General features: G+C 35.5%; 1 protein-coding gene across 2 annotated transcripts in view; it reads left to right on the plus strand.

Moving 5' to 3' along the window:
- The window catches only part of GSPT1 (G1 to S phase transition 1), a 35,841-nt gene extending 12,126 nt beyond the window's left edge, over positions 1–23,715 (plus strand). The window contains exons 2-15 of one of the 2 annotated variants that reach the window (XM_090276998.1): positions 925–969; positions 1,091–1,132; positions 1,889–2,116; positions 3,250–3,283; positions 4,892–4,969; positions 6,427–6,607; positions 13,211–13,365; positions 13,519–13,659; positions 14,506–14,599; positions 15,500–15,580; positions 16,164–16,337; positions 17,168–17,257; positions 17,420–17,588; positions 19,089–23,715. In XM_090276998.1, coding sequence (XP_090133124.1) covers positions 925–969; positions 1,091–1,132; positions 1,889–2,116; positions 3,250–3,283; positions 4,892–4,969; positions 6,427–6,607; positions 13,211–13,365; positions 13,519–13,659; positions 14,506–14,599; positions 15,500–15,580; positions 16,164–16,337; positions 17,168–17,257; positions 17,420–17,588; positions 19,089–19,141 — 1,565 coding nt within the window. In that variant the 3' untranslated portion in view covers positions 19,142–23,715. The remainder of the gene's footprint in view (positions 1–924; positions 970–1,090; positions 1,133–1,888; positions 2,117–3,249; positions 3,284–4,891; positions 4,970–6,426; positions 6,608–13,210; positions 13,366–13,518; positions 13,660–14,505; positions 14,600–15,499; positions 15,581–16,163; positions 16,338–17,167; positions 17,258–17,419; positions 17,589–19,088) is intronic. The other variant, XM_090276999.1, reaches the window with a different exon arrangement.
- The last annotated feature ends 237 nt before the right edge of the window (positions 23,716–23,952 follow it).

A 23,952-nucleotide genomic window follows, 5' to 3' on the forward strand; every position in this document is an offset into this window, starting at 1 on the left:
TGTTATCATGATGGCATGCTTTCTTATAGTGATGTTAGTCTTTCTGCCTGTAGTGTTTTTCCCTGTCTAGTTCGTCTATATTCTGCCAGAGAATGATCTTCCTAAGTGATACTAGACTGTCATTTATTTGAATCAAAAAACCTTGATTACCCTTTACTTTTCAAGGATAGGAAATTGTTTTCTTCATAATTACTTGGTGGATTCATGTGATTTCAAATCCTTTGATGTCCTTTTGTAATATTTTGCAGATTCTTTAAAGCAAGGACACTTTCATATTTGAATATCATTTAGGTTTATTGGATATAAAAAATAAATTTAAACAGTTGGGTATCAGTATATATCTCTTTCTGGTGATGTTATAAGTAGATGTGCAGTGTGGAAACTGGATTGTTGCTTGATCTTAGAATTTTAATGTAGGACAAAACTAGCATCACTGTAATCATCTCTAAGATATTCTAAGGGCGTATATATATTTTGGGGATTTTATATGAAGTCCTTTATTTTATAGGTATATCAAATATAATTTATTCAAGGATCTTGATAACATGTGATTATAGAATCTTAAATAGGGCTAATCATAGCCTTCTTGGGCTAGAGCTATCAATAGGGAATTTAGATAAATAGTGTGTATTTGGTTAGCAAAGTCTTACTAATTTGATCTGGGCTGGGCAACAGAGTACTTTTATAGTATCTGTGAAGGAAAAGTTTATGAAGCAAATTAAGAAAATGAGCATGCTCTTAACTTTTCAGTTACTATTTTTTTCCAGTGGTTAAACAGAGAATTCTAATTCCAAAACCTGAATTAGTTGTCATTGGTCTGAATTACTGAGCTTTTTGTTGTGTTTTGAACTTCTGTTTTTAAAAATGTAAGTAATATGGATGTGTAAGTCTTAATTTTTAATAGAACTTATTTCTGTTAAACAGCACCTGTGGAACTTTCTCAAGAGGAACAGTCTTTGTTGTATGAAGGTAATTTTCTATGATGTGACTTTTGTACTATTTAATTTGAGAAAACATTAAGTTGTGTAATGGTGTGTAAAGCTAGATATTGTTTTGTAAATATATTATTATATCTCAATTTCTTGTCTAGGTTCAAATTCAGCTGTTAGCATGGAACTTTCAGAACCCGTTGGTAAGAAAATTTCTGACCATATTAGTACAGTAATAAGAAACTCTTTCACTCTCAAGATTTAAGGTGCAAATGTAAGTGTTATGATTATTGTAATGCCTACGTTTAAAATTGACATTGAGCCTTTGCTATGAAGATTTAGAAAGCAGAACTAATAGGGCATTAACACTGCTGTGATTAATTTAGTGATTGCAAATATTAAAGAATTGAGTGGAGGAATGGTAAAATCAGTTTAAATAGCTGTATCTGTTATATTTATTGTACTTTGTGAAAATTTTGCTTCCCTTTTATAACTTTATTACTCTTAAGGGTTTCATATTCCCAAGGCGATTAATAAAGTTGATGCTAAAGTTATTACTTGCAGAGAAAAAGACCTTCTAAATTCTTTCACACGTTTCTGATGTTCTGATTTAAAATTTTGCCCTTTTTTCCACTGGTGGGGCATCTTGACACTAGAATAACAGGGCTGATAGGAATGTTAGATCTCCTGCTTACATTGTTTGTCCTTATGAAAATGAAGCTTTGTTAAAATAGCAATCCCTCCTAGTCTCTTTAGTCATAGCTCTGACAGCAGTGAGGCCAGGTTGATAGCTATTATCCATTTCTGTTATGAAAGAGATTTTCTTGTTTATGTGTCACTAGACATTAGGAAATGGAACTAAATATGCATAGTTCCATTTTTTGTTTGAAAGTATCTGTGTTTTAAAGTGTATGTTAAAAATCATTTTTAGAATACTGAGTTAAAATGCCTTATTTCAGTAGAAAACGGAGAGACAGAAATGTCCCCAGAAGAATCATGGGAGCACAAAGAAGAAATAAGTGAAGCAGAGCCAGGGGGTGATACCTTGGGAGACGGAAGGCCCCCAGAAGAAAATGCCCAAGAAATGATGGAGGAGGAAGAGGAAATACCAAAACCTAAGTCTGTGGTCGCACCACCAGGTGCTCCTAAAAAAGAACATGTAAATGTAGTATTCATTGGGCACGTAGGTACGTTACATTCGTAGCTATGATAAGAGAGGACCAGAGTAATTGGGTACATAAAACAGAACATCTTATTTAGTAACTTAGAGATGTTTAGTGGAATTGAAGTGTAAGTTTCCAGGTTATTAAGCTGGCAGAATAATCTAGAAACAACACTTTGTTCTTAGAGGTCAGGCAGTTGAACAATATTATAATGGCATGGAAGCTGGAAGAAAATAAGCTTCGGTGTTTGTATGTAATGCATAATTAGTCTATGGTCCACTGATGTTGATGGCTGAGCATATTATGACATTGATTAATATCCTAGGGAATGTGCCTTTTTTGTGTGTGAACTTACTAATTTTATGGTATTAACCTTACTAGGTAGTTTAATTTTGTGGGACGTGAGAATTAGTAACTTAGAGTCAGTTTGCTGATTTAGTACCTAAAAAACCCCCACCTATTTGATTTACTTAGATATTAATCTTCTGACCTATTCCCAAAATTGTGAGAAGAAAATAATAGAATTATGTGCCCTATTTTTTTTGCCTTTATAACTGCCTTGCCCTGAATATGTTGATACACCATTCTACTTTTTTGGTAGCAAGAACTCTTTTGAAATTTTGTATAGGAAAACTTACCTCTACTAAAAGTGAAAGGCAAACTACCTAAGTGTAGTCACAGCACTTGGCTATTTGCTGTCCTCTGAGGCTCCCCATGGATAATTTTTATTCTTTTGCTGCTAGGCTCTTAGCTGACCAAATCTGTTCAAAAATTCTTTCCTTTGTTCTTTATCAGTAAAGTAGTTCTAAGTCATTATTGAGCTGTAGGGGGCTTAGCAGCTTCATTTTCCAAGGGAGGACTTAATCAGAGCTTATGCCCTAGATTCCTATAGTTTCTGTTGCTTTTGCAAGATTTAATTATACAGGGTGAGAGAACAGTAGGTTTACAGTTGTTAATATGGAAACTAATACAATGATTAATTAGTAATAATACAAGAATAAACTGTGTTTCATGTACGCACAATTGTAAACCTACTTTTGCCCCAACCTGTATATGCTAAACCATATCTTTAGTTCTGTTAAGTGTATATACTTGTTGGCTTTTTAAAATACTTTTTATACCTATGCTTTGCATATTGTTGATGTTGTTAATTTTAGATGCTGGCAAGTCAACCATTGGAGGACAAATAATGTAAGTATGCTTTTTTTAAATAATAGAGTTAACTCAGTTGAATGAATTTTGGGAATTGTAAATGTTCACAAAATCATACAAAGGAGATACAGCAGGTCACTCCAAGTTAAGAAAAATTAATAATAAATTGACATTACCTGTAGGGAAAGCTGATACTAAGGATTAGTTTTTGCACTGTGATCATTGTTAGTATTTTCTGATGGAGCATAGGTTGTCACTAAAATTCTTCTGTTGTTACTGGCAGACTCTCATGTAACAGGAATTAAATATATTTCTGAAAGCTGTCTTTTACATTTGTTAATAAAAACTAATATAAAACCAACTCTCAGTTACAGGAAATCTTAGTGTTTGAATATAATTTTCTTGGGAATAATGAAAACCAAATCTTGAATATGATGCATGGAGGGAACTGATTTTTCCTCATCATCAACTCCTTAAATTTCTTTGGGTTTAATCAAAGATAGGTAGTCTTGCTAACATGCTAAGATAATTTTGTATCATATTATAGAAGTTATCAAGGTATGAAGACACTATGTGTGATTGGCCTTTAATAATGTATCCAAGTATTGAAAAAACTTTAAGTTAAAAGGTCCTGAATATTTAATCCCTCCCATTTCTTTAACCTGTCATCAGAGCATCTAAGGGGGGGCATATCATCTTCTTGCCTTGTTAAGTAATCTTAATACGTAATCTCGCCAGTTCTCACTTAGAAGTTTTGGGTACATTTGATTTTTGTTTTAGGAGAATATTTTTGCTTATTGGCTGTAATATTTGTTGGTATTTCACTGGGATTCTACACCCAAATAGTTAGAAATGTGCACCATATAAGACTGCACAGAGAACCCATAGAGATGAAAGCCAGAACGGGAATTACTAAGGAATTATTTTAAAATAATCTCACTTTAAATATTAAATATTGAAACCTTCCATTTAGCCTACCCTAATGTTAACATCTTACATAACTATAGTACAGTCATCAAAACTTGGAAGATAACATTGCTGTAATACTGTTAAATAACAGATCTATTTGGATTTCACCAGTGTTTTTTTTTTTTTTTGTACTAAAGTTTTTCTATTATAGAATTCAGTATTGTGTTTACTTGTCTCCTTAGTCTTTTTGAATATGCAGCATTTCCTCATTCTTGTTTTTCACAGTCTTCATAATTTGAAGAATGTTATTCACTTATTTTATAGGGTACTCTTCAATGTGGGCTGGCTGATGTTTTTTACTATCAGATTCAGGTTACATTTTAGGCAACAATGTCATGAAAGATATGCTGTGCTCTTCTCAGGGCATCCAGTTGGGGTAAAAAGTATCAGTATTTAGTATGTTTTATTTATTACTGGTGATATTAGCCAAAATTACTTGATTAAGGTGCCATCAACCAGGATTCTCCACTATTAAGTTATCTTTTTCCTTTATTTTGCGGGAGATCACTTGAAACTGCAAATATCTTTCCCACTGAAACTTTCCTGATTTATTCATCCACCAGAGATACCTTTACTTCAAAATAGCTGTATTTTTAGAGTTGAAATTCCTTTTTAAGTGCTTTAAAGTTTTCCTAATTTCACTAATTTGTGTTTACTTTTCTTTTTAATCGTTTTCAGGTATTTGACTGGAATGGTTGACAAAAGGACACTTGAGAAATATGAACGAGAAGCTAAAGAAAAAAACAGAGAAACTTGGTATACTAAACTTTTATACTATTATAAATTACTTTTAAGGAACTTCTCCCCACTTACTGCTTTTGTAGTCTATTGAAATGGTGTCATAACAAAGGAAATTCCTTTCCCCTCATACTATGCAGATTATTTCCTGATGACTTCAAAACTTGAGAAAATTTGGAAACATCCAAACATCCAGTATTAAGAGACCTGTTGAATAAATTATAAACCATCCATTTAATTGGGCCATTATCTAACCACCAAAAATGATATTTAAAGACTTCATAGTAATCAAGAACAGTACTTACATTAGAGTAGAATTTGAGGGAAAATAGTACTTAGGATATGATCATCAACTATATAAATAAACAATGGAAAGAAAAAGAGAACGGATGGAATTATTATTGACAGTGGTTTCCTTAGGTGGTGAGAGAAGAGGTCAGCTTTTTTCTCTTTTCTAACCTTATTTACTTTATTTTTTAAAAATTAACAAACTATCTGAATGGTACATTGATTTGTTGTTGTTATATTGCTCTGTAAGGGGAAAATCCTAATAACAAGTGCAGTATTCCCTCACTTAGTGCAGGTATTACGTTCTAGACGCCCTCGTGATAGGTGAAAATCCGCGAAGTAGGGACCTTACATTTATTTTAGTATTTATATATATTTTAAGGCTTTATAAACCCTTTCCCCACACTTATAAACTGTTCCCAGTCCCTTATTAACCTTTCCCACTCCCTTATTAACCTTTTCCACACTTTTATAACACTACTTATGTTCTTGAACATATTCTACACTCTTAAACCTATGTAACTTTAACAACATACGTATACAGTACTGCAAAATCCCACGATATAGCAAAAAATACACGATAAATAATTAAATATAATATTTTAAAAAATCCCGTGATACAGTAAGGCTGCAATAAGTGAACTGCGATATAGAGAGGGACTACTGTACATACTATGAAATACAGGTAATAAGATAATCTAAATTAATGCCTACTATTATGGATATTTGAACTTAAATAATTTTTACCTGGCAAAGTAATATTGAAATTATTTTTAGCAAGTAACTTACTGCTGCCAAATGGCAGGTTATACTAGCCTTCACTTTTAAAAAATATCCATGGACAGCCATTTTTTGTGTTATATTTTCTGACAGATGATTATAAAAATGAAATTAGAGGAACTTATCACTTAAATCATGATATTGGCATTGGTACTTAAAGTCTTTGTATGTTGTCTACTATTTTCATAAGTCATGTTTGCTTCTATAATATATAGTTAACTGTGGATATATGGAAAAGCTCCAATAATTTAAGTTTTATTCTCTCAATTTTCATTTATGCCTGTTTCTGGTTTAAATGTGATATGATGGACATAAAGCTAGATGTCATTAATACATGTTTAATTGTAGAAGAATATCTTTAAAATTCTCATGTTCTTATCAGTATTCTTATTTTAAAATTATTTCAGGTACTTGTCTTGGGCCTTAGACACAAATCAGGAAGAACGAGACAAGGGTAAAACAGTAGAAGTGGGTCGTGCCTATTTTGAAACAGAAAAGAAGCATTTCACAATTCTAGATGCCCCTGGCCACAAGAGTTTTGTTCCAAATATGATTGGTGGTGCTTCTCAAGCTGATTTGGCTGTATTGGTGAGAGACATTTCTAGTTCACCTTTGTATCTGTTAGCAGCCCCAGTTAAAATTTTAAATATTTGAATTTGTTTTTTATTTTATTTTATTTTAATTGTTTTTCTATTACAGTTGTCCCACTTTTTCCCTCATTGCTCACCCGACCCAGCCCAGCCCTTCTCCCAGTCAGTCCCCACCCGGTTGTTGATGTCCTTGGCTTCTTTATACTAGTCCTTTACTAAACCCTTCCCCTACTTACCCTCTTCTCTCCCTCTCCCCCCACCCCCCTCATAACTGTTACTCTGTTCCTTGTTCAGTTTTGTTCATTTGTTTGTGTTCATTATTCTCCTGTATCAGGTGATATCATACGGTATTTTTTTTGTTGCCTGGGCTTATTTTGCTAAGCATAATTCTCTAGTTCCATCCATGTTGTTGCAAATGGCAGGAGTTCCTTCTTTCTTTAGCCGCATAGTATTCCATTGTGTAAATGTACCACAGATTTTTAGTCCACTCCTCTACAGATGGGCACTTCAGCTATTTCTAGCACTTGGCTATTATAAACAGTGCTGCTATGAACATAGGGGTGCATAGGTTCTTTTGAATTGGTGTTTCAGGATTCTTCGGGTATAATCTTAGCAGTGGAATCACTGGTTCAAAAGGCAGTTCCAATTTTAGTTTTCTGAGGAAATTCCATAGTTTTCCTCTGTGGCTGCACCTGTCTGCATTCCCACCAGCAGTGCACTAGGGTTCCCATTTCTCCACATCCTTGCCAGCACCTGTTGTTTATTGATTTGTTGATGATGGCCATTTTGACCAGTGTAAAATGGTATCTCATTGTGGTTTTTATTTGCATCTCTGATGGCTAGTGATGTTGAGCATTCTTTCATATCCCTATGGACCCTCTGTTTGTCCTCCTTGGAGAAGTGTTTGTTCAGGTCCTTTGCCCATTCATTTTTTAATTGGGCTGTCTGTCTTCTTGGTGTTGAGACGTGTACATTCTTCATATATTTTGGAGATCAATCCCTTGTCTGAGGTATCGTTGGCAGAAATGTTTTCCCATATGGCTGGTTCCCTTTTCATCTTGTTAGTATTTTCTCTTGCTGAGCAGAAACTCTTTAGTTTGATGTAGTCCCATTTGTTTATTTTTTCCTTTATTTCTCTTGCCTTAGGAGATGTGTCCGTGAAAATATTGTTACGTGGGATATCTGAAATTTCCCTGCCTATGTTTTCCTCTAGGACTTTTATGGTGTCACGGCTTACATTTAAGTCTTTGATCCATCTTGAGTTTATTCTGGTGTATGGTGTAAGTTGGTGGTCTAGTTTCATTTTTTTGCACATCCCTGTCCAGTTGTCCCAGCACCATTTGTTGAAGAGGCTCTTCTCACTCCATTTTATGTTCATTCCCCCTTTGTTGAATATTAGTTGATCATATAGATCGGGATTTATTTCTGGACTCTATTCTGGTCCATTGAGTATGATGTTGGCTTTAGGTTTCTCGTATATGGCCTTTATTATGTTGAGGTATGCTCCTTCCATTCCCATTTTGCTGAGTGTTTTTATCATAAATGGGTGTTTTACTTTATCAGATATTTTTTCAGCATTATTGATATGATCATGTGAGTTTTGTCTTTCATTTTGTTTATGTGGTGTATTACACTTATTGGTTTGCGAGTATTAAACCATTCTTGCCTCCCTGGGATGAATCCCACTTGATTGTGGTGTATGATCTTTTTAATGTGTTGCTTTATCCAGTTTGCCAATATTTTATTGAGGATTTTACCATACAAGTTCATCAGCGATATTGGCTTGTACTTTTCTTTCTTTGTTGTGTCTTGATCTTGTTTTGGAATTAGGGTAATACTGGCTTCATATAAAGAGTTTGGGAGTCTTCCCACTTCTTGGATTTTTTGGAATAATTTGAGAAGGGTAGGCATTAGTTCTTTCCTAAATGTTTTGTAAAATCCACCTGTGAAGCCATCGAGTCCAGGGCTTTTGTGTGCTCGGGAGTTTTTTGATTACTAGTTCAATTTCACTTTGTTATCAGTCTGTTCAGGCTTTCTGCTGCTTCTTGATTGAGTTTTGGAAGACTATATATTGCTAGAAATTTGTCCATTTCATCTAGGCTGTCAAGTTTCTTGCCATACAGTTGTTTGTAGTAATGTCTTACAATCTTTAGTATTTCTGTGATATTGGTTGTGATTTCTCCTCTTTCGTTTCTAATTTCTTTTGAGTCCTCTCTCGTTTTTTCTTGATGAGCCTGCCTAAAGGCTTGTTGATTTTGTTTATCTTTTCAAAGAACCAGCTCCTACTTTTGTTGACCTTTTGAATTGTTTAGTCTTTATGTCATTTAATTCTGCTCTGATCTTGATGATTTCCTTCCTTCTACTTGCTATGGGCTTTGTTTATTGTTCTTCTAGTTCTTGTAGCTGTAAGGTTCGATTTTTTATTTGATAGTCTTCCTTCCTTTTTAGGTAGGCCCCTGTTGCTATGAACTTTCCTCTCAGTACTGCTTTTGCTGTATCCCACAGGTTTTGGGCTCTTGTGTGCTCATCATTTGTTTCCAGAAACTTCTTGATTTCTTCCTTGATATCATTAACACATTTATTATTTAATAGCTAATAGCATGTTATTCATTCTCCATGAGTTTGAATGTCTTTGAGTTTTTTCCTTGAGGTTGATTTCTAGTTTCGAGGCATTGTGATCTGAGTAGATGCTTGATATAATTTAAATTTTCTTGAATTTGTTGAGGCTTGTTGTGTGTCCTACTATGTGGTCTATCTTTGAAAATGTCCCATGTGCACTTGAAAAGAATGTATATTTTGCTTCTTTGGGGTGAAAGTTCTATCTATATACAGTATTCCCTCACTTACTGAGGGTATTACGTTCTAGACCCCCGCCCCCACGATAGGTGAAAATCTGCGAAGTAGGAACCTTACATTTATTTTAGTATTTATATATATTTTAAGGTTTTATAAACCCTTTCCACATACTTATAAACCTTTCTCATTCCCTTATTAACCTTTTCCACACTTTACACTACTTGTGTTCTTAAACATATTCTACACTCTTAAACCTACATAACTTTAACAACATACGTATACAGTATTGCAAAATCCCATGATACAGCAAAAAATTCGCGATAAATAATTAAATACAATATTTTAAAAAATCCCACGATACGATACAGTGAGACCGCAATAAGTGAACCATGATAATAGAGGGACTACTGTATATCAGCTAAGTCCATTTGATCTAGAATGTTGTTCAGTGCCAATATCTTCCGTGTTTCTTTGCTTCATAGATCTGTCCATTGTTGACAATGGGGTGTTGAAGTCCCCTTCTATGAGTGTGTTGCTGTTGATATCCTTCTTGTAGTCTTCCAAGATTTTCCTTATATATTTGGATGCTCTTATGTTGGGTGCATATATGTTTACAAGGGTTATATATTCTTGATGGATTGTTCCCTTAAGTGTTATGAAATGTCCTTCTTGGTCTCTTTCTATGGCCTTCGCTGTGAAATCTGTTTTGTCTAATATAAGTATTGCTACCCCAGCTTTTTTTTCATGTCCATTTGCTTGGAATACTTTTTTCCATCCCTTCACTTTCAGTCTGTGTAAATCTTTTGTTTTGAGGTGTGTCTCTTGTAGACAGCATATATGTGGGTCATGTTTTCATATCCATTCCACTACCCTGTGTCTTTTGATTGGTGTAGTTAATCTACATTTACATTTATGGTTATTATTGACAGGTATTTATTCATTTCCTTTTGTACCTGTGTCCCTCTCTCTCTCTTTTCTTTTTCTTAAAGCATTCCCTTTAGCATCTCTTGCAATGGTGGTTTGGTGGAGATGTATTCTTTTAGTCTTCCTTTAACAGGAAACTCCTTATTTCACCTTCCATTTTGAATGAGAGCCTTGCTGGGTAGTCTTGGTTTTGTAGGCCTTTGTTTTTCATTGCTTGAAATATTTTTTGCCATTCCCTTCTTGCTTGTAGTGTTTTTGTTGAGGAATCAGTTGATAGTTTTATCAGAGCTCCGTTGTATGTTATTTGCTGTTTTCCTCTTGCTGCCTTTAGGATTCTGTCTTTGAATGTTGCCATTTTAATTATGATGTGCCTTGTAGTGGACCTTTTTGGGTTCATCTTCATTGGGACCCTCTGTGCTTCTTGGACTTGCATGACTTTTTCTCTCACTAAGTCAGGAAATTTTTTCTGTCATTACTTTTTCAAACAGATTTTCTATCCAATGCTCCTCCTCTCCTTCTCCTTTTATCCCTGTGATATGGATATTGTTTCGTTTCATGTTGTCCTGCAGTTGTCTTAAACCCTCTTCATTCTTTTTCAGTCTTCTTTAATTTTGTTACATTGTCTGGGAATTTTTTTCTATGTTGTCCTCTAACTCACTGATCTGATCCTCTGCTTCGTTTAGCCTGCTTTTGATTGGTTCTACTGTGTTCTTCAGTTCAGAAATTGTATTCTTCATTTTTTCCTGGTTCTTATCGTTAGTTTCTATGTCCTTTTTTATGCTGGTGTAGTTCTCAGTAAGTTCCTTGTAGCTTCCCTGGAGTTCTTCATAGTTCCCCTGGAATTTGTTGTAGTTTTCTTGGTTTTTTTGAGTTCATTGAGCTTCCTCATACTATTGTTTTGAATTCCATGTCTGATATTTTGCTTGCTGCTATTTCATCTATCCCTCCTTCTGGGAATTCCTCCTTTTCTTTTGGTGGGGTGTTGTTTCTGTTTGGTGGGGTGTTATTCCGCCTTCCCATTTTGGGTGCTGGTTTTATTTCTGCTTCTTAGATTGATTTTTTACTTTTTGCCTTTGTGGTGTGACCTTCAGGGGTAGGAATATGTGTTACTCAGTGGTGCAGACTCCTTGATCTCCTTAACTTGGTGCTCTTGGCATGCCCTTATGCCTTTTATTTGGACACTCTAGTAGTATTTTGGTTTTGTTTGTTGTGTTGCTCTTTGGTGGGTCCTTCCTTTAAATTAGCTGACTGAGTCACTTTGCCCATTTCTGACAGTTGTTGAGCTGTCTCTGTCTGATGCCTCTTGGAGGGGAGTAGTCTGCTTATGAGATTTCTCCCATAGCACTGAGATTGAGTCTGCCCTGGGATCTGGTCTGCTGCTCCTCCAGTTTTTTCTCCAGAACCAGCGTCCAAAGTTTTCCAAAGCTCCTCTAGTTCATGTCACCTTCTTTCAGCTGCAGCCCAGGTTGAGCAGGGGAAGTGCAATTTTTTTATTGCAAGTCGGCAGGCGGGCCAAGGGCTGCTGGCGGCCATTGGGGGGGGGGCGGGTGCCGGGAGTTCTCCCACACTGGCAGGCGAGGGTGTGCCCTTGTGCTGGCTGGCGTGCGCTCCGGTAGGTAACTATTCCCTGTTCCGGTGGGCGGGCAGGGACAGTGCGCCACGCTGACTTTTGTGCACGCAAGCCAGCTGCAGTCCATCCGGCGCGTGGGTGGGCCAGGAACGCTCCACCAACAGGCCTTGCCTGCGCGGGGCCGTCAGCAATTCCCTGCCCCAGCGTGTGGGCGGGTCAGAACGCTCCGCTGCGCGCGGGCGGCTGTGCCGGGCAGACAGTGATCACCCGCTCTGGCGTGTGGGCGGGCCGGGAACGCTCCGCTGCACTGGCTGGGTGTTGGGGCGAGTGCGTCCCTGCAAGTCTTTAATTTATTTTCTGAAAGCTGGGATTTATGTTGTGGTGAACTATAATATACATGGTCACAATTTTCACTTGTCTCGCTGATCTCAAGAAATCGTTATAATTTGGCTTACTTATGAAAATATATTTCAATTTTCGTCTACCATTGCTGTTATCTATTACTGTGTCGGAACTTACAGTGTCCACTAAATGCTAAGCCCACCATTACGTACTGGGTATGAAAATAAATGATTTGGTCCTGACCTGTGTGGCTCAGTTGGTTGGGTGTTGTCCTGGAAATGGAAAGGCGGGTTGGATTCCCAGTCAGGGCAGGAGCCTGGGTTGCAGGCCCAGTCCCCAGTTGGGGAATGTGCGAGAGGCAGCCAGTTAATGTTTCTCTCCCTCTTTTTCTCCCTCCCTTCCCCTCTCTCTAAAAAAATAAATAAAAATCCTTACAAAAAATTGTTTTCTTAAGGCCTTTGTCACTTTGCAAACTTTTTTTGGTCAATGTACTAAAACTAAATCACGTTTTTTTTTTAATCCTCACCTAAGGAAAGTCTTTTTTTCATTGCCTTTCAGAGAGAGAGGGGGCGGGGAGGAGGGAGTGGGGAAAGAAACATTGATGTGAGAAACATCAGTTGCCTTCATGTATGCGACCTGACCAAGGATTGAACCCACGACCTTTCCATCTTTTGGACGACACTCCAACCAACTGAGCCACAGAGACCAGGGCAAATCACATACATGTTTGAATTGTAAAATATACAGGCATACTAGATTTTGGAAAATTGTGGGATTGGAAGAAACATTTATTCAATACTTAATCTTAAACCACTTCAACATTGGGATATTCAAAAGCATGTATATTATGACTCATTGTCTTCTATATTCTTGCAAAAATATTCTGATAAAACCAAAAGGAAAGGTATTTTACTGCTAGAAGAGTATACCCGAATATGTAAGAATAAACTATTTGATTTCTTGGAATAGGTAATCTCTGCCAGGAAAGGTGAGTTTGAAACTGGATTTGAAAAAGGAGGACAGACAAGAGAACATGCAATGTTGGCAAAGACAGCAGGTGTAAAACACTTAATTGTTCTTATTAATAAGATGGATGATCCAACAGTGAACTGGAGCAATGAGAGGTAAGCTTCAATATCTTAACTGGTTTTATATAAAGGATGGTTTTGTTATTTTATGATTTTTATTTCCCCTGTGGATTTTCTAAACATCATTTTAAAAAAATGAAACTAGAATTCAATTGCTTTATATAACTGAGCTATTTATAAATATTATAGATATGAAGAATGTAAAGAGAAACTAGTGCCATTTTTGAAAAAAGTTGGTTTCAATCCCAAAAAGGACATTCATTTTATGCCCTGCTCAGGACTGACTGGAGCAAATCTTAAAGAGCAGTCAGATTTCTGTCCTTGGTACATGTAAGTAACCTTTTTTTACTTATTTCTTTTAGAGAGAGGGGAAGGGAGGGAGAAAGAGTTGGGAGACATCAATGTGTGGTTGCCTCTCGCACGTCCTCAACTGGGCACCTGGCCTGCAACCCAGGCATGTGCCCTGACTGGGAATCGAACTAGTGACCCTTTGGTTCACAGGCTGACATTCAATCCACTAAGCCACACCAGCCAGGGCTAAGTATTTTTCTTCTTTTTTGTAAGGTGAATTGTGATGATGCTAGGTTTGTAAAGTTTTTAAATTGGGAAGAGTGAGTTTTTGAACTCTTTATTTCTCCCCCCAGATTGCTCTGTTATTCTGGGTTCCTTAAATTTCCATATGAACATCAGAATCAGCTTGACAATTTCTGGAAAAAAAAAAAAAGCAGCTGGGATTTTAACAGGGATTGTATTGAATCTGTAGATCAGTTTGGGGAGCATTGCCATCTTGACAGTATTTTACTTCCCTTATAAACTGTAGTTTTAAAGGGAAAATTATTTTATAGAATCCTGATTGCAGAGCTGGAAAAGTCCATAAAAACTAAGTAAAAGAATGTAGTCATTTTAATACAACATGTGGGCTATTTGCTATAAAATATTTTTTAAATCTTAAATGTTAATGGGGAAGGTTTTTCATATTAAACTATTTTGTTACATATTTAATTTTCTGAGAAATAAACGAGATTAAGTGGATAATAAATTGGGTGAATGAGATGAGTAGTACATGGGTAGCAAGAAAAATTGTTATAACCACGTTTTTTGTATAAAATTACAGTCATGTAACTTAAAATTTTGATATTTATGTTGATACTCTAATGAGTATTTTTATGTTCTCAGTGGATTACCATTTATTCCATATCTGGATAATTTGCCAAATTTCAATAGATCAGTTGATGGACCAATCAGGCTGCCGATTGTGGATAAATACAAGGTACACAAAATGTTCAAGAAATTGTGTTTTATGGGACATGAAATAATTGTTTCGTGCTTTGTTTTAAATTATGAAACAATTTTAATAACAACATAATACAGATGCCTCATAATGGCTGCATATTATTTCCTGGTATAGACAGACTATAATTTATTCAACCACCTTAAATTATTTCAATTGTTTTCCAATGAGACAATGATAATTTTTAAGAGAGACTCATACAAGTGAAACTGTTAGTCTCAAAGGATTTGCACATTAAAGTTTATGCATATTGACAAATAGCCTTCCAAAATACTGTGCCAGTTATTTTGCCACCAGCAATAAGTACATCAGTACTAGTTTTATAACAGTCTCACTAACTGGATGTTGTCTTTTTTTAAAAAAAGGCATTATTTTTTAAAAAGATTTTTATTTATTTTTAGAGAGAGGGGCAGGGAGGGAGACAGAGAGGAAGAGAAATGTCAATGTGTGGTTGCCTCTCTCACGCCGCCAACTGGGGACCTGGCCCACAACTCAGGCATGTGCCCTGACTGGGAATAGAACAGACGACCTTTAGGTTTGCAGACTGGCACTCAGTCCACTGATCCACACCAGCCAGGATGAAGCATCGTTATTTTTAAGTGCAATATCAATGTGATACGTCCCCCCCCAATACTTTATTCCTTAAACAGCTCCATGCTTAATTTCTTGAACAAGTATTGCTTTTCCGATTTTACAGATGAGGGAACAGGCTCAGAGATTGTGAGAACCTGAATTTGAACAAATAACATTCTATCAGTTGATCTAATTTTTTTTTTTTTTAATGTGTAAGACCTGAGAGAATTCACTTTGGGTTGTTGAACTGTTGTAGAGTGGTAATAAAAATCTGAAACTTAATTTTTTTATTTCAAATTTCACCAGGATATGGGCACTGTGGTTCTGGGGAAGCTGGAATCAGGATCTATTTGTAAAGGCCAGCAGCTTGTAATGATGCCAAACAAGGTAAGAATTACTAATGCTCTTCCCATTTAGCTTTCCTCTTGAAAATACTAGAAAGGAGCCAGAACTTTAAAAATATTTAGGGATTTCCATGAAAAGAAACTTAATTTTTTAAATCCCCCTTCCATTTGGCAACCATCTAAGTATTCTCTAAATAGTCAGTATGTATTTTAAGCATAATTGTTCAAACAATTTTTTAAGATGTCACCTCTTCAGGTATTTGGGGGTTGATAAGTAATGGGAGCTATGTCTACTAAATCCTGGCATTCCATAATAAAAATTATATCCATAAAATTAAAATCCATGTTAAATTTAACTTAATTTTGAAAAAGTAAAAAAGGCAAATGCTAGATTATACTGTGTTCTTTCTGGAAATTACTAGGATGTGCTATTAAAAAGACAACATTTTGATTGGCAGCTATACTTCAGGATGATTTTCATTAAGTTCATGTCATACAAATGTATTTTGCCTAATCAACAAGCACAGAGAAATGTGACTTGCAATCATTCAGCAGACAGGTCATTTTATGATCTGTAATGCGGTGAGTGAATATCAGAAAACATTCAATCTTGGTTTCTTTTTAAGCACAACGTGGAAGTTCTTGGAATCCTTTCTGATGATGTAGAAACTGATTCTGTAGCCCCAGGTGAAAACCTCAAAATCAGACTGAAAGGAATTGAAGAGGAGGAGATTCTTCCAGGATTTATACTTTGTGATCCTAATAATCTTTGTCATTCTGGACGCACATTTGATGCCCAGGTAAATCAGCTACTATAGCTGTAGTAGTGATCTTTGCTGTTAAATGAAATTAGAATTTAAATGTCCTTTGTTCTGATTATTGATGACATGCTGTTGTGTGTAGAAGGGGCACTGAAATAGAATAAATCATCTGTCACAACAGCCATAAGGTACTCACAACACAAGGTCTTCAAGATGATATAAGTTCTTACTGGGTAGGTAGTATTCCAAGTTCCTCATTTAAAAAAAAATTATATATATTATTACTTGGTGTCTTTCACTTTAAGTAGAGCAAGTTGCCTTGGAAGTCCTGATTTGTCTTCTCCTTCAGGGCAAATAACTTTCCAGACAGGAAACATGCACATTTCCTGATGTTATTAGCACCCTGACCTCCCCAGGAGAATGACAGTAAATGATTGGTGCATCTCACAGAATTGTTCAGTTCTGTTACAATGTATGGCAACGAATCAAATTAACTTTTGATGCCAGCTACAAGGTTTACTTTTAGTTTATCTTAGATATTGAGAAATGGATAATAAGTTCACATCTAAGGAGAAAAAACACAGTAGCATATGAGCAGGTAGTGATTCCTTGGGGGAAGTGGAAGGGAAAGGCCTTCTAGAGGGAAGAGTCTGCCTGCTGTTTAAAGTTTGGGCACTTGCCAAGATCATCAGTAGGGTAAGGATACCAGAGTTCATTCTTTGAGGTCAAGTGACCTGACCTATCACTTCTAACACATATAAACTTGGACGGTGAGTTACACATTCTTGTGATACTGTATAGCACTTCAGCACACTCTGTTCTTTTTTGCCCTAGGGATAAAGATGTGAATTTTCTTTTTGTTTTGACAGATAGTGATTATAGAGCACAAATCCATCATCTGCCCAGGTTATAATGCGGTGCTGCATATTCATACCTGTATTGAGGAAGTTGAAATAACAGTGAGTTTTAAGATAATTGGGGTTTTTATGTGTTTTAAGATCATTTCATTGTGATAATTTCTATCAATAGTGATGTACTCTTATTTGAAATCCTATTCTTAATTTAAAGATTCTTTTATTTGGCATTATTCTGATGTCCTCTCATCCTTTTATCTTGGCTAGGCCTTAATTTGCTTGGTAGACAAAAAATCAGGAGAAAAAAGTAAGACTCGGCCCCGTTTTGTGAAACAAGATCAAGTATGCATTGCTCGCTTAAGGACAGCAGGAACCATCTGCCTTGAGACCTTTAAAGACTTCCCTCAGATGGGTCGATTTACCTTGAGAGATGAAGGTAAGCCTTTAAATTGACGCCTAGTGGTATGTCTAGTATGTTTAGCTTTGGTAATCTTCAATGACTACAGTGGACATTACAACTACTTCAGAGAGAATTTGGATGCATCTTCTATAATATATATTCATAATGTATGTTTTATGAGTTAAATTAATTCAACAGCAGGTAAAATTCACCATGTATTTTGGTAGTAATGTTCTAGAGGAAGAATTTTTATATTTTGCATATATTGGGTTTTCAGTCATTTATTTACTAAACGAGACATATCTGTGATGAGATCCTTTGTAATATGTGTGATTAAAGCCCACCTTGCCCTTTCAAGATTTTGCCAGGTGAGCCTGAGGTATACACATCTTACAATTTTTGTGGTCAGAAGATATCATTTTAAAATCAAATATGATAATTTCACTACACTGATGCGGGGGTGGGAGTAAAAGGGATCCATAGATTGATAGTCTAATATTCATGTTCTTTTGTGTTTGTGTCTATTTCTGCCTACCTCTGCGTAAATCTGAACAGCTGTAATTTTCTTATCTTGTATCCATGAAATTCTTTGGTGTCATGAAAACAAAATTTTATTAAGTTTTAACAATCCATAGAGAAATGTTTAAGATAACTATTTTACGATTAGAAAATTTATGTAAAGCTTTGGTTCAGCTGAAATATAAAAGTCAATTTGCATGTTCTAATTCCATTCAGCAAAAAAATTGACTGTATAGCTACAGCAAGCACATCAAAAACTGTACTGAACACTCGGTACATAATGATGAATGTGGTTCCCTCAGCTTAGTTCAGAGAAATACATGGTATTTGTTTTATTTTTAAAGTCCTTTAAATTTTTTTTATTTAAAATATCTGCTTGGTGATAGTGAATAGATAAATAAAATGAGAGAGGAAATTAATGTAGCGTGAATTTTTAACCCCAGGAATTACTTCTTCCTAAAAGGTAGTTTAGTTTTTAGGTTTTTTTCTTTACAAGATGGAGAGCCCTTTTATTGAGATAATTCACATAGTATGAAATGGACCTGTTTTAAGTGTAAAAATCAATGAATTTTAGTATGTTTACAGAGTTGTATAGCCATCACATTCTAACTTTAGAACATTTAGAATACCTAAAAAGAAGCTCTTATACATATTTACAGTCACCTCCTCCTACTCCCAGACTTAGGCAATCACATCATTGTTTTCTATTTGCTTATTCAACTATACATACAATACATTCCTTTTTGTTGCAAAATAGTATTCCATTGTACTGATATTCCACATTTTGCTTATCCAAAGAAAGGTTTTTGATACAGGAAATTAGGTCTTCTTTTCATTCCCCCCTAAAAAGACCCAATTTTTAGGACGTCCTAATCAGAAATCATGTCTTCGGTGGTAAAGCCAGTTAATTAGTAATTTACATGGTAAATATTTTTATAATTAAAAATAATAAGCTTTAATGCCTTACATGGCCTTGCTACTAACTACTGAAGGTTTTTTGTTTTATTTCATTTTTAGGTAAGACCATTGCAATTGGAAAAGTTCTGAAACTGGTTCCAGAGAAAGACTAAGCATTTTCTTGATGACCCTGCACAATACTGTGAGGAAAATTGACTGCAAAAGCCTACTTCACACCGCCTTCTCTTATTTTCTGCCCATTCCCATTGACAAACCTCTCCCCATATTTTGCAGAGACAAAATTCAAAGCAAAAGTCCACATTATGTCAGCCTTCTCATATTGAGAGCTCTGCTATGCCACTGTTGAATTTTTCCCAAGATTTTTTTCTTCCCGTCTCAAACTGCTTCCTTGGACAGATTTGGCAATAGCTTTGTAAGTGATGTGGACATAATTGCCTACAATAATGAAAACCTACAGAAATTTTTTAATTTTCAATTTTCCCCTTAGGCATACATAGCCACCCCCCCCTCCCCCCAGGCAGATCATTCTGAGTGTGCGAGTGTGTGTGCACATGTTACAAAGACAACTACCATGTTAATAAAATATTCAATTTGAAACCCTTTCGGTATTTGAATTGCTTTTGAATAATGTTTTTTATCTAGATATAACATTGCTGCATTAGCTTTTTAACTTTACCAAGTAATTGAATACATTTTATTACTTGGATTTTTCTAAACTCTTCCCCTATCCACTACTTTAAATGAGGCATTTACATACAAACTATTCAAGTTTGTATTAAAGGAAAGCATTAGTTTGATCCCTTCTTTTTGATGGTAGCACATACATACAATTAAATACCTTTATGCAACTGTGACACTGCTTTATTAGGTCTATTAGGTCTATCAGTTATTTTCTGCCAATTTATATTTTAACATTTCTTAAACACAGTAAGTTGTTCTAAAATAAAAGCATACTGTAGTTTTTATAGTTGTACCCCTCCAGAAAATTCCATTAACATGTTCAATTAATGAAATTTACAATAAAGAAAGCATGTTGAGACCTGGCAGAAATGCCTCCTCCTTTAGAATTTATAAGAACTGCATGCATCTAGTATGAAAACTAACAACTGCAAGTGCCAGTTCTACAAATTAGTCAGTTTACTACTTGTATCACTGATTTTAAAGGCTGAGTTCTTTGCTGGTTAAAGCTAAATCTCATCTAGCAACTAAATGAACACGTACTTAGGAACCTTCTGAATCTGCACAGATTAAAGTTAACAGTGATAGGTAGAATCAAGCACAGTATATGTTTTTCTCAACTATTTGAAATTGTTTTCTTAAATATAAAACTGAAATTTGTTAAACTATGCTTAGGATGAAACACAGTGCAGCACTGTGGTGGTTTTTAGATTGAAGGATGACTTCTGCTATAACTGTCATGACTTTGAAATTTGTAATGAGAATAAATGGGAAGTGGAAGAGGTAATTTTTTGGTTTATTGGAAGCCCTCTGACCCCTGATTTTGAGTGTTCCCATTTATCAAAGACTTAGCTTCTTTTATATTGTGATTTAGCCCTAAGTAAGATAGTTTGTAATTATTTATTCAGTGACATGTCCCTTCCCTTTGATCTTCCTTAGAAAAGCCTAGTCAAACTATTTCCAGTTACAAAACCTGAAACTTAATGTAACCCTGTTTTCTTAACTAGAAATTTCATTTATTTCATGACTAGGCTGTATCTGATGGACAGAACAGTTACTGTCCTTCAGCCCTGCAGCCCTCCTATAACTGTACTCATGGCTATTACGTTGCATGAATTTTAATTTATTATGTCTGCAAATGTCGGGGGTTTTATTTTTCTGGGAAATATGGGAGCTTTAATCAGTACATAACTTTTTGTACTTCCAAGTTAACAAGATACTAACAATTGCTTGGATTTTAATGAATTTTTAAAAGCTCAAGAGACGTTGAAATTCTGAAGATGAGGTTTCCATTTTTAAGTTGAACACATTTAAAAACCAGTTATGCTTGCTACTAAAACTTTTACACTTTCAGAATATTATGTGCATGTTGCCAACACTTAGGTAAAACATGGTTATCAACTGTGAAGGGCCTACCTCTAAAAAATGATACATATAAATGTAATCATGAAAGAAAATTTCTATGGATTCTTGCACATTTGTGCAAATAATTTGAAAGAAACCTCATTGTTAACAAACACTGTATGCTTTATGGGCTTTGATGTTTTATGGAGAAGTATTCTTAAAGTTGCTGCATTTTAAACTAATTACAATGGATAGTTATTTGGATGAGGAAATACATGTCTGATGTGAACTGGCAGTGTGTGGAGAAGTTGGGCCTTTAAAAAGCAATACAGATTCCCATGCTGTCATTTTGTCTTTTGCAAGTGCAAGTGTGTGTATATGGTTGACAATGCAAAAATAGGGTATTGGCAGCAGATTTAGGATATTTATTACAGACCTAAACATTTATCTTTAGCATAGATATGTTAAGGTAACAGTTCTCTTTGCATCTTTTTACAGTAATGATGTTTGTTATACAATTTTTATGCTAGGTTATTTAATTATAGTTTAAATTAATGAACTGAATTTAAGAGAAGAAAGATATCATTGAAATAGAAATACCTAAGTAATTGCCATTCTAAACCCTTATTTCTTATTGTGTGTGTGTGGGGGTGTATCTATTCCTTGTTTTTAATTTGCAAAAAAGGGACTTACCCAGTGAAAATCTATGTAAAATCAAAAGAGCTAAACTGAGTAAGTGCTGCCGTGAACTTATGTAACAAACAGTAAAGTTCTTGAGTAATTAAGCCCATGTATATTTCTTTGTTTGAACTGAAAGTCTTGGAATATGTGATAATTGAATGTAAAATCTTTGTAAATTGTAAGAGTACAGGCTGTTCATTGTAACAAGATAAATTCATACTTGTCCGCTAGTTACATAAATTACAAAAACTGCTTTTTCAATATGGGATGGACTTTTGACCATGATGCCCTTGAACAGTTACCAGCACCCTGTCATCTGAAGTGCTACAGATATTTTGGGTCATACTTTGAACCAGATAAAGTTTTGCAACCCAAGAAAAAGGTGAACCTATGGTCAGAAACTGCTTCTATGAACTTCTGAAAAAAAATCAGCTAAGTTCCCTGGCAATCTTTAAGAACACTAGTTATGACTACTTGATGACTATTCCACATGACAGCACTCAACACCTTCCTTCACTGGCATGGACTTCCTCATGGACTGCTGCTTCATTGCTTTGGGTAGGGATTTAAGGTAGTCAAGGGACAAATAAACAGTTTATATTACAACTCTTAAAAAATCAGGCAACTTTCAACCTTTACACCCTTTGTGAAAATTCTGGTTCCAGTACTATAGCTGATTGTAGGTTGATTGTTATGTTCAGTGTTGGTCTATTTTATCAGAATAAACTGTGCCATTAATCCTCTCACAGACATGTAAGGTAGATAGCAATCAACAGGATTTAGGAGATGATTTTCTGTCTCCAAATAATACAGCTTTTATTTTTCTCCAGCAAATTTCTCAGTGATTCTAGCAGATGCCATGTAATACATTCATGATCTTGTTTCTTTCTGTAGAGATCTTACCATGGCAGCAACTTGTTAAATAAGTGTAATTACATAGCACAACTCAAAAGACTAGATTTAAATGTAGCAGCCAGTTGGTTAATTAGATTTCATAGTAAATGGAACAGGAAGTGTTTTTACTTGTAGTAGTTCAGTGGATCCCATTTGAACCAATTTACTGCCAAAATTCAGACAGGGCAGATTTGGTTCAACTTCTAATGGTTTTGGCTCTAGGATATCGTTGATTTTCAATATCCTAGAACATATTAAGTCTTCCCTTCAATAAATATACTTTCACATACCTCTAATCCTATGCTTCCGTGAAACAGTAATATGCTAGCCAAGTTGTTTACCAAGGAATGTTTAAAGAGCCCTGAAACTGTGGGAATGGAGATTAAAACCTTTATGTTCTCCAATAAAAGGGAAAAGCAGATAGGCACCTTGTCTGATCAGGCAGAAAACAACAGGATTTCTTAAGCAACTCTTGGAATGGCAATTCTTTTCTGTCTTGTCACACATGCCACTGTGCCATTTAAATTTTAACGTGGAAACCTCAGGACTGTGGGCAGCAAAGGTGAAAAGACATTTGTGCTTCCTGAGGCTCCCCTCTGCCAGGCATATTAGCTTAGTGCTCAGATGTCAGCCCAAGACCCTGCTACCTCCTTTCCTGCTGCCTGGGAAGAGTATTTGCACTGGAGCTCTTGCATGCCTCAGGTGATCATCCACATGAATTAGGTGAAATAGGTCTGAGCTTGGAAGGTTTGCATTTTAAGGATTCATGTTGGGCTCTCAGAAGTCGATAAACCTTAGCTAGTTTCTTCTGTTTGTTCTTGAAAATGGATCTGAGGCCAGGATTTAGTGACTAGTTTTCACTAGATAGTGGGTTAATGCCTAGCTCTCTGTTGTTAGGTTTTTGTTTTAAGTTCACTTTAAAAATAATAATTCCAAAGCATGGCAGAATACGTAGGAATTATGAAAATCCAAGGTAAAGAAACATTTTTCTTATGATTTGTAGCTACCTACTGTGCCTGACTTGGTGCCTGTGTGAGGATTAAGCCCTTAGTCTGTTCTTGCAATTACTCAAGTAACAAGTTTAAAAATAATTGCTTTTGTAATAAAAGTCATCGTCTACCCTTTTGAAGGATTTGTCTGTTTATAATTACCTGTACTGTATCACACACTGAGTGTCCCTGTCTGTTTTCTGTACAATCCTCCTTTTGTATCAAGTATTGGAACCATCTACCAGCAGCCTTGTTGGATGGACCCAATAAGCTCTGTCACGTAAGGAATTTATGAACAGTCTTCCTTGCATACTGTGTCCAAGGCCTTTGTCCAGTGCATATCACTGAATCGTAACAAAGTAGCAACCCAACAGGAA

The sequence above is a fragment of the Furipterus horrens genome, unplaced genomic scaffold (assembly GCF_987537825.1).
Source record: "Furipterus horrens unplaced genomic scaffold, mFurHor1.1.pri manual_scaffold_5, whole genome shotgun sequence".
Taxonomy (NCBI): Eukaryota; Metazoa; Chordata; class Mammalia; order Chiroptera; family Furipteridae; genus Furipterus; species Furipterus horrens.